Source organism: Rhinolophus sinicus, chromosome X (assembly GCF_036562045.2).
Source record: "Rhinolophus sinicus isolate RSC01 chromosome X, ASM3656204v1, whole genome shotgun sequence".
Lineage (NCBI taxonomy): Eukaryota > Metazoa > Chordata > Mammalia > Chiroptera > Rhinolophidae > Rhinolophus > Rhinolophus sinicus.
The window spans coordinates 98,447,190-98,458,283 of NC_133768.1; the positions used below are offsets into that span (position 1 = coordinate 98,447,190).

At 39.4% G+C, this 11,094-nt stretch overlaps 1 protein-coding gene and 1 non-coding gene across 5 annotated transcripts; both read right to left on the minus strand.

Annotated features, from left to right (window-relative positions):
* Positions 1-620: 620 nt before the first annotated feature.
* On the minus strand, positions 621-9,671 carry RBMX (RNA binding motif protein X-linked). Of its 4 annotated transcripts, none has more exons than XM_019714680.2 (11): positions 9,532-9,671; positions 7,896-8,022; positions 7,591-7,697; positions 6,889-7,060; positions 6,211-6,363; positions 5,837-5,951; positions 5,614-5,739; positions 5,445-5,527; positions 3,603-4,804; positions 2,633-2,717; positions 621-1,879 (listed from the first exon to the last, which is right to left on the minus strand). In XM_019714680.2, the coding sequence occupies exons 2-9, from the start codon at positions 8,002-8,004 to the stop codon at positions 4,491-4,493; spliced, it is 1,179 nt and encodes a 392-aa protein (XP_019570239.1). In that variant the 5' UTR covers positions 8,005-8,022; positions 9,532-9,671; the 3' UTR covers positions 621-1,879; positions 2,633-2,717; positions 3,603-4,490. The 4 variants fall into 4 exon arrangements, with proteins under 4 accessions (XP_019570239.1, XP_074179320.1, XP_019570238.1 ...); XM_074323219.1 differs by having other exon boundaries at positions 5,614-5,757; XM_019714679.2 differs by having other exon boundaries at positions 2,633-4,804.
* LOC141569782 (small nucleolar RNA SNORD61) lies at positions 7,773-7,844 on the minus strand. The gene has a single exon (XR_012493578.1). It is a non-coding gene; the product is annotated as a small nucleolar RNA SNORD61 (small nucleolar RNA).
* Positions 9,672-11,094: the final 1,423 nt, after the last annotated feature.

The window sequence follows — 11,094 nt, forward strand, 5'->3', positions numbered from 1 at the left end:
CCTTCTAACACTCTATACATCTTGGGAACAGTGCTCCACTGCTTGTGAGGCACTATACTCCCCAAATCCATGGTTTTCCCTGGGATAAAGGACACATATTACTTTATTCTTTTGGCACTGACTGCAAACAAACGTTAGGAGACTGATGTATGTAGAATTGTAGAGAGCCAAGAAACATAGGTGCCAGTACAGAAGCACGTTAGTCACGTGCTGGTTTAACAGTAATGCTGAAGGACTTAGTCCCAAGTGGTTCACTGCCAAACTGAGTTAACTGACCAGTTTTTCCTGAGTTAAGCAAAATACAGTAAAAGCATTACAGCACATCTTTGGTCTAGTTCAGCTTCTACTCTTCTAGTATTATTGCTCCCATTTAATTTCAGGGTAAGGATTAAACCATCCACATGACCTTGATGCTTACCTGCAGCCCAGTCCACATAGGAGGCCTAATCACAGCAAGAGGCCCCCTCAGTGACTATGATCCCTGGTAACTGGCGCAAGTGCCAACAGTGCATCATGAAAACTACAGTTGTGTGCGAAGGGGACAAGGGAAAATCATACTTAAAAGTCTAAATAAAGTCCTTATTGCAAAAAAGTAAAAAAGAACCCAAGGCCACAAAAAATGCATGTTCCGTTTTATTAAGTTTCAAATACAAAACATTCCAAAAGAGAAAAGTGATCTATAATACCTATGCTCTCTATATTCGACTAAACAAGAAAAACACTCTATCATTATTTCTTTTACAACCAGTATATAAAGTCAGAAGAATCAAGACCAATTATTTTCCAATGAGAGCAGAAGTAAGTCTACTGGGTCAGTAATCTATTTGCCAAAAAGCTGTCTGGTCATTTAAGTGTACTACTTAATTTGAATTCAGAATTTATATTTACTATGATTAATCTCAATGTTCCATACCATCTTCACTACATCTAAATAAAATCTCAAGAGCCAAAAGAAGCATAAACCCAAGTAATATAGGTTATAGGATTGAGGAAAACATCTATGTAAGTGCAATAGCTGGTTTAAACTTGGTGAATACCCTCACTGTGATTCAAGAGCATACTAAATGAGGGTTATATTTTTTGGATTATTTTCCACAATGGCGAATGTTGGACATGATAGTACTGATATTTACTATGCAAAAATTCTCAAATTGAGTTGGTTCTTCTAGATCCAACAACTCAAAAACCTTGTTTCCTTTGAGAACAGTAGCTTTTATACTATCATATCTAGTCTCTAATGTAATCAAGTAGTGTCTTCATTTGTTTCCAAGACAGGAGGTGGGGGTAAAGTAGGCTTACAAAACAAGTTAAAAAAAAGGCCAAGTGGCCCAATTTTGTGTCCTTTTCAAAGTGTGCTTCAGATAATTTTAGCCATGTTTCCAGTCACTTAGTTTCCAGATATCATTCCTCCCTTTAGTTTTTTTTATAGGACTAAATCCCACTTCTGGAAAAAGTAACAGTAAGTGTTTCACTTGCTGAAAATCAGACACTTTACTGGATAACAAGTTGCCACTTATGCCTTTCATTTTTCCAATTCAACTTTGAGTCATAATTAGGAAGTTCTAAATTAGAGTTGTCCCTATAACTTTAGCTCAACAAGATCAAAGCCAAAGCTATAAAAATCTACATAAAGAACCAGGAGAACTTCCTGACTACCTCCACTTACCAATTTCCTTAATTGCTCCCCTTTCTCCATCTGGTCAATTACTTAAGTAACTACCACTCCTTAGTTGAGTGCTAACCAACACTGATTGCCTTCCTCAGACCCACAGGAACCCTTGAAGGCAAAAATCTATTGCCTGCACCAAACCAATTCTGACGAGTACTGTTTATGCAACTGTTGTGCCTTATCCACCATCAGCATTCTTCTGCTTCAACTCTGTAAAATGAAAAGCACGTGATCAGGTCACAAGATCTTGTTTTAAGCTGAAAATTCCTCCTCCCTTACCTATTCTTTAAAAGGCACTTTGTTGCTTTAACTAGCAAAGCCTCCCTTATCTATTCTTTAAATACATACTTTGTTGCTTTAACTAGCGAAGTATTTGCTCTAAATTGCTATGGTCTAAAAAGTAACCATAAATATCCATTACAATTCCTATAAACCTCACTTTGATAATATCAATACTATGTAACTATAATGTACCAATAAAATTGATACTGAAACTGGGAACTTAACAGCTCCATCTATTCCCCCTTTTAGTGGATTTGTACTGTGGCTCTGCAAAGGATCAGGCACTGATAAGAGGGTGTTTCTTACAAGATGCACAGGAGCAAGTTTGAACCTCATACAAAGGAAGTTTGCTTAAGTGTCAAAACATGAACTGTATATAGCTCCAGTCAATAACTGCTTATAAAGAGGTAGTACTAGAAAGCTTTATTCATTCCAATGTAGCTAAGAGTACTGCATGACTGAGCCACCAATGGAAAAACACCTGTTTAAAATAACCACCCTACATTCAAATGAATAAATAAATATAGCAGGTGTCACACATTACAGCCCTTCACTTCAGCCTCAGAATGCACGACTTAGGTTATCCCCCATTTACAGTAGTAACTTGCCAATTTCCCAGTCATGCAAAGTGGCAAAACTGTAGTACTTAAACCTGTAAAGGCCACTGCTTTCAAAACTTACCTTAGCATTTGATTTCTCTTGCTGCCAGCTTTATCTAGTGTGAATAAATCAGCACTCCATGACCTTAATGACCAAAATCCTCAACCTGTAAAAATTAAATAGGTAACTAGTTATCTCCCTTAAGGAAATTCTTCAAAACTTGCCTATAACTTACTGCCCTCTTTTCCAGAAAGAAAAGGCAAGTTCAGACTTGCAGCTTAACGTATTTCATGTTCTACTACGTCTCTTAAGTGGTGGAAGATTCACACTGGCTTGGGATGGACTGGAATGGCTTAAATGGTTAAGTTCCATGGCTTATGGATTCTCATTCTGTTCCAATGGTGCACTGCCATGTTAAATCCATAAGTTGAACGGACAAAACTTATTTGAAGGAATAAGTGCAGTATAAGGATTTTTAGTTGGAGGTCTTCAAGTTTACTATATTCAAGAGCATGTTTTTCAACTTCGTGGCTGGACCTGGGTCATGCTGCCTCAGGTTTTGCTTTTTTAAAGACCACTTGCAATAGATTTTCTCCAGTGTAGTTTCATAGAACTAAAAACAAGTCAGGCATCCAACTAAATGTCAAGTTTGCAATGGCTTACAGGGGTAGAGATGGGGACCCCAGACTTAAGCCATTTCCTACATTGACTAAAAGACTAATTTGAAAAATGTTAAAATATATGAAGCATGTTTAAAGGTCTTCATCAAAAAGATTAAAAAAAAAGTTACCCCCTCCCAAGCCCCAGATGGCTATTGGTAAACAGCTGTATTAAGGCCTTTAAGTGTCATACATGCTTAAAAAAAAAAAAAAAATCCAAGTGTTGAATTTGGAGGACTTCTAATACGCTATAGAACACTTTGCTTTTCCAAAGGTTTTTTCTTAATCTAGAAAGCATTTCCACTGCCATCAGGTACAGTGTTTCACTGTACTATGAGGAAGGTAAGTGTTCAATTTCGACTTAGACGGAAAAACTAGTTTGCTTTGCTTACCATCTTTGCGGTTTCACAGGCATTTGATGCTTTAAATCTGATGTGGAATGCTGATAGATTCACTTTTTAGAAGTCATAAGCCTTTGAGAAGTTGGAGATAACTTCATTGCTTATCTATTTTCTCCTTTGCAATCAAGCTGTTCCTTAAAAGTGAGACACTACAGAGTTGCAAAAATTTGAAACAGTAAGAGCAAGCATCGTTTGCAGCTTCATGGTTGGTTTTGGCCAAACGTTTTATTTAGTATTCTGTAGTTGCTTAACACACACTTAAATGGTCTTATTGGGGGAGGGGGAAAGGGGAGGTTCTTGTAGATTCCCAAGGAAATGTCAGAAAGGCAAAATATGGCCAGCACTATCCATTTGTTTTGGGTTTACTGGGTGAATAGCACTTTCCTTACATAAGCACCTGATCTCAGGTTTTTCATACTGAGAACATTTGAGATTTCAGTTTGAAGACTGGTATCCTAAGAGTAGTATACCCCCAACCACCCCCTAATAGCTATCTTGTTTGTATAGGCAGAGGGATTCATCTCCATTTAGATGGCTAGGTGTTTGTGGAAGATCTTAGAATGGCTTGCCTCATTTACTGGGAAAAATCAGAAAGTGGCCTTTAGGGACACTTTACTTGGAAAATTACAACACTAGTACACAAGTCAAGTCTTAACACATGTAACATTTGCTTGTTGAAAGCAATGTCATAAAATCAAATAGATTAAACATGTTTTCACGCTTTTCCTCACATGAACATAAAAATTATGGAAGGGGAACTTAACAGGAAATTTAAAAAAAGGTAACAATTTTCTTTTAGTAGTCCTTGGGTAGTTATGACAGAATAGGTTCCTTTTTGTTTCTTTCTTTGAACAGGGATTTTGGTCCAAAGTTTTGTTTTTAATATCTGCTTCTGCCTCCCCCTCTATCAGATCGGCTTCCTCCACGGCCACCACCCCTTGGTGCTCCGCGGCTTGAACTGCTGTAGGAATCACGTGGAGGAGGGTACCCCCCCCTTTCCATAGAAGGGGGAAGCCCTCTGTCTTGTCTGCCAACCCGATCACGACCACTTGAGTAGAGATCACTTCGGCTGCTTGAGTAACTGTCTCGACTTCCACCATATCCGTCACGTGAGCTGCTGTAATCATCATAGCGACTGCTTCCACCATAAGATGGCGGGGGCCCTCGTGTAGGTGGAGCACTACGTGAGTTACCTGCAGGGTCAATGGTCAGGTAATATGGCAACACTATAAATTGTATATATACAACATTTAAATCTGAATTTACAGAATTCTTGTATTAAACGTTTACTTTCTCAACTGGGAGGTTTTAAACTCTGCCATTGCTGGCCATTAACAGGGATTTGCTCATCTGCTGAGATATGGAAATGGATGGGTTTTAATGTTTGTTTGAAAAGACTGAAGACGGTGTATTTCAAGAGGATATTCCAGACAGCTTGTTATTTTATAGTAGACACTCAGCCACTTTCCAGTGATAAGTTGCAATTTTGAACTGTAGACTTTCCTTCATATTGGAATGGTAAACATTTGATGTTGTTAATAAAATTTTTTTTAAATTGTATTTTCACTGTTGGGGGAAAACACATAAGGCTGCCAATTTAAGCAAGCAAAATCCCCTCCAAAGCAAGCAAACAGCCTCAAAAAGAAAAAAAAAAAAAACTTAGAAAAAAAACAAAAGCCCCTCACAAAACTAGGAAAAGCCCAGCTCATAGTTACCCCCTCAAAAGCAAGCAAACATCCCTTTAAAAGCAAGCACCACACAGCCTAATAAACTGGCTCATGAACCTAAAAACTCAAGCTGGTGCTATTCAAAGACCCTCAGCCAGTATCTTACCATAACTGTCATATGAATCCCTGTAGGAACCTCCACTTGGATGATCTGAATAGTCACGATCACGACCATAGCCATCTCTATCACTGAATTAAAGAAAAAAACTTATAAGCCCCAGGGCATCAACTTTTTACAGCATTTTACAGCAAGCTTTGGCAGCAAAGTCATTTACCTATAGCCTCTTGATGGATAGTCATCACGTGAACTGGAATGACCATAATCACGGTAAGTATAATCTCTTGGTGGTGGTGCATAATCTCTTGTATCACGAGAACTTGGGTAATCTCTGCTTGAATAGCTACAAAAACAAAAGTAACTTGGTTTACACTTTTGATGAGCTCTCCCCTTCAATCCTGATTATTAATGAGACAAAAGCTACTACATTTCTCTGTTACCTGTCTTTCGTAGAATATCCATCATCTCTTGGGGACAAATAAACATCTCTACGAGAAGGCAAGGGCTCCCTTCGAGGTGGGCCTCCATAACTATCTCTTCCACGTGACACAGGAGCTTAAGGAAAACAATCATTTTTAAAATATACCCAAAGTGAGAAGTTAAAATGTGAATTTAGAATCAGGCAATGAATAGTGATCAACAAAATACAAAAGTATGTAAAATTTCCTATTCACACCTAAATTCTTTTCAGTGCTCATTAACTGCATGTACATAGATCACCTGGAGTCCTTAAGTCAGTGTCAAGCAATTTTTAGGATTCACCTCTCAATCGTTTGTGTTATGGTGGTAGGATTGTTATAAGTGGAACATTTACCTCTTCCTCCCATTCCACTGCTGCTGCGAACTGGTCCTGAAGGAGCAGATCTTTTAGGGGGAGGACCCCCACTTCGGGGTGGTGGTCCTCTTTTTACTGGAAGTGGTCCCCTGGAAGAACTCATGTTAAAATTCATGGAATAGCCACCATCATCTATATTAGAACAGACAAGAAAAACATGTTAATACAAGAAATCAAGAAAAGGCTATAAAAGTTCTTTGCTTGATCAAGACTATGACCATTTCTGTTTAGTTGGAGAATCTTGCTTTAGTTTTCACTTATGTAATAAGACTGAGCACAAGAAAGTCTATATAGGCTACTAAAATAAAACTAAAGGGTAGTCTTAAAGTTACTTCAAAGAAAAATATAAATTGTTTCAAGTTCATATGCTCAAACTCTTATGCCTATCAAAAATTTTCTGCAAGTGTTTTTCTCCTACAGAGTGAACTACCTGGATAAGGAATAGTATATTATCCATCATTTAAAAACACTGTATGTAATTTAACTTAGGATGCCTTTTATGTTTTCCTTCTAAGTCATTATCACTTTGGTAGATGAGCCAATGTTCTCAATTTCAAAATCTGTGGCCTTTAAGCAAAGACTTATCCAAAGCACACATTGGTGTAGGTTTGTAGTTCCTAACTTATATACCAAGCCTAAGGTAGACCCAGTCATTACCCATATGCCCTCCACGTGAGGGAGGTCCCCTGGTTCCTCCACTTCCTCCTCTTCCGCCTCTAAGGCCTCTTGGAGGGCCTCTGCTTCTTGGAGGTGGAGGCGGTCCACGTCTACCACTCTCAAACGATGGCTTAGTGGCTTGTTCTACCTTGATGGCTTTCCCATCTAAGGACTAAATAATATTTTTAAAGGTTAATTACATCAACATTTAAAAAGAACTCGCGGATCCACTCTGACACTAATATCCTTCAAAATAGTTACAAATTTTGCTCACCAATGTAAGAAAAACGCTACAAATACTCAGTATTACTCTTCCATTTACGTAAAATTCTTAGGTTTTTAAGAATGATTTGAACAAACAGAAGATGGATCCACTGCACTGCTGGTTTTTAATATTTAAAACAAGGCCAGACAGTTATCAACTTATCAAAACTAATAACCAAAGAGAAAATACAAATTATTAAATCAGTTTATGGATCCCAGATTAAAGTATAGCATCATATAGTATTTTGAATTGACTCTTAATAAGAGTATATAATCTATAATTGTGCTATGAAATTTGGTTATAAAATTACAAAGGGCCATGATCACTGGATCCTGGAAAGGTATACACTCAAAACAAAATTCCAGAGCTTCTCTAGACCAGACATTGTGCTATTTTGTGCACTAGCAAACACTGTATCTTTGTGAAAAAAATCTCACCTTTCCATTCATGTCTCTGGCTGCATCCTTAGCATCTGCTGGGCTTTCAAAGGTGACAAAAGCAAATCCTCTTGATTTGTTGGTTTCACGATCTTTCATTAAGAGTACTAAAAAGCAGTTTTCAGGGAGAAAAGTGTTACTCTAAGTTCAAACGAAATACCTAAAGTGAATCTTTAAAAAGAAAGCTCAGAACTTCTTAGAGGACAAAATATATTATCACTTCAAATGATCAATGCAATGAAACTCATCATAGCTTACATTTTAATTACAAAAATAGCCCTGCATATACTTTAAGATACACTCACCTTCCACTATTCGTCCATATTTGCCAAATACTGCTTCAAGGGCTTTCTCATTTGTTTCTGTATTGAGGCCACCAATGAAGAGCTTTCCTGGGCGATCTGCTTCGACCATTTTTCCCCCGGTGAGAGTCTGTTAAAATATGTAGTATTAACTCCCTGGAAAAAGTTCAACTTTATCGGACACACGTATTTATTGGGGTACATAGTTCTTGTTTTATTGAAACCATTATTCCTTAATAACTAAGGACACCAAAAGCGATCTTTTCTAAACCTCAGCAGGAAACCCAAATTAAGTAGTTAAGCCATAACGCAATTTACATCAAACTGGTTAAAATGTCCAACTTAACTTACTTATGGCCTCTACCCCAATCCATATCTTGGCAGTTTTAATCAAGTAACCACTACTCAACATTTGAAAAAGTTTTAGTTTTAATCCTAGATTTGTAGCCTTTTAAGGATACAATTACATCCTAATTACCCTAATGGTTTTTTAGAGACTATGGACTCATTCAAGGTCACAGACCAGACACAGGTCCTTAACACCAAGCCTTCTTCCAAGAACTCTGCCTTTCCTCATAAGGATTCCCTAGTAAATCTAATAAAAAATTGAAAGTTTGAGCCAACTTATGCCTCCTTCCCTTCTTCACCAGCCCCGGCCCCGCCGAAAAGGCCGTCAATACCACTTCATATTAAATAACGGAACGTGAAAAACGTGCACTGTAACGCTCAACGCTCTATGACTGCAGCAGAACTCAATTAAAATGTCATTAAAAACCGCGTGGAGGGGCCGGCCCGGTGGCTCAGACGGTTTGAGCTCCGTGTAACACCGAAGGCTGCCGGTTCAATTCCCACATGGGCCAGTGGGCTCTCAACCACAAGGTTGCCGGTTAGACTCCCGCAAGGGATGGTGGGCTGCGCCCCCTTGCAACTAACAGCAACTGAACCTGGAGCTGAACTTCGCCCTCCACAACTACGATTGAAAGGACAACTTGACTTGGAAAAAGCCCTGGAAGTACACACTGTTCCCCAATAAAGTCCCCTTCCCCTTCACCAATAAAATCTAAAAAAACAAACAAACAAAAAAAACACACACCACAAAACAAACAAACAACAAAAAAAACAACCCAGAAAAACCCCAAAAAACAAAAACAAAACAAAAAAACAAAAAACAAAACAAAAAAAAAACCGCGTGGAAAACACAAAATGGCGACAGTTGGACTCAACCCAGAACAACCGACACCGTCAGGGGAGTAACTTTTACCATCAGCAGTGGCTTAGGAAAGAAATTCAAAGGGCTTCCTCGCCAAAGCCGCCAATTAACAAGGTCCCCGCGTAAAAGTGCACGTGCCCATCCGTACCGCCAGCCCAATGCAGGTACCGGTGGCGCGGTCTCTCCTCGTCCCGCTTCAGCCCCGACCTCCGCCACCACCCCCGCAGACGACAGCCAAACTTTTGAGAGACATTTAACGAAAGGGACCCCAACATCTGTTTCCCTCCGACACTCTCAGCTTTATCTAAATAGGTCGGCACCTTTGGGTTCTTAAAATGGCGCCCAGCACCCCCATCTCCAGGGAGATAATCCCAAATTCTAACGTGGCAAGAGTATCCGAAAAACGGGCTAAAGAAAGGATACACGTACCGGAGAGGTGAAGATGGTTTCAAGCTCCAACGAGCTCGTGGGCAGGGTCTTCTCAGCAGTTCAGCACGAGGGAGGTCCACTGGCTCAGAAGACGGAAGAGAAAAGCTGCTAGCACTACTGCGCAACGAGGGCGAACAAAGGAGACAGCAAACTTTATACTGCCCGGGAACGAGGCTGAAGGACCCGGATGGAAATTGAGCTTAATTTGAAACGCAAAGGGAGGGGGGACCAGTTCCCAGTCTCTCCATTGGCTGCCTTCTCTGTCATTCACTTTTCACTTCTCCTCTTTTCTGAGCCCTCAGTTTTCTGGCCGGCGCCCGTTTCTAAACGCTTTCCCAGCCCCCATCTGTGCTCCACAAACGCGCGTTTTTGCTTTCCGCTGAAATGGTTCACGGTCTGCCTTTAATAAAGAACTGAAATTTATCGCGTGTTCAAGTGAGCCGAGTACGGTGCTAAACTTTACACCCTTTGACTCGTTTAATTCTCAAAACAGCGTGATAAGGGTAGATACTCCTATTATGCCAATTTTGCAGAAAATGGAAAACAAAGAAGTTTCGATATTAATAAAACATATTTTCCTAAACTATCTTTAACAAGAATTTTTAGTGAATGGGTGAAATTCTGATAAATGGATGTCAGGTGGGGGAAAAAACATACCAATCGTCAGTTCCTTCATATAGAACAATTACTGAACACCTAAACGGCAGGCTCTGTCCGGGCTTGGTCGTGAGCATACAACCCAGAACAAGCGAGACAAGGACAAGGCGCTTCATGGGTAAACCTGCCAAATTTAGCAAATAAAAACACAGGATGCCCAGTTAAGTTTGAAGTTCAGATAATTTTTTCAGTGTAAGTATGCCCCAATCATCATACCAAAAAAAAAAAAAACTTATTCATTGTTTATCTGAAATTCAAATTTAACCGGACATTCTGTATTTTAGCTGCCAATCCTATGTATAGGCGGATTAAAAAATTTAAAAATGTCTAATTTCTTTAAAAACAAAGAAAAAATAAATACAATTAAATAAAACAATTGCACGTTGTGATTAGTGACGGAGAAGGTAAACTAGGTGCTTTGATGGACAATATTTAGAAGACAAAATTTAATTTAGACATCAGGGAAGGTCTATCTGAAGAGGTGACTTTGGAGATCAGGTCTGACGGGAGAAGAAACCAGCCATGGGAAAGCTGGGGGGAGAGCTTCTCAGGAAAAGAAGAGAGCACCAAACACAAAGTGGGGTAAAGAGCTTGGATGTATCAAGGGACAGAAAAAGATCCAGGGTGACAGGAATTCAAGGGGCATAAAAAGAGGGAACCAAGGTAAGCAGAACCTTCAAACCCATTAAGAGATTGCAAGGGTTAAGTGTGGAAAAAGGGACACCAATGGGGGCCATGTGAACAGACCAGGAGAGAGGATGGTGACTTGAATCAGGGTTGTGGCAGTGGGCATGGGGAGGAAGGAACAATTGCTAGGTGTACATGGCAGGTAACATTGACAGGATTTGCTAATGAATCAGATGGGAAAGGACCAGAGTGGAATTGAGGAAATGGGAAGTCATTATG

Coding starts and splice junctions, on each gene's coding strand:
- RBMX (XM_074323219.1), bottom strand. CDS start 8,004: ATGGTCGAAGCAGATCGCCCAGGAAAGCTCTTCATTGGTGGCCTCAAT. Junction 7,061..7,590: donor CCAGAGACATGAATGGAAAG/GTGAGATTTTTT, acceptor AATATTATTTAG/TCCTTAGATGGGAAAGCCAT. Junction 5,952..6,210: donor CAGTGGAATGGGAGGAAGAG/GTAAATGTTCCA, acceptor GTTTTCCTTAAG/CTCCTGTGTCACGTGGAAGA.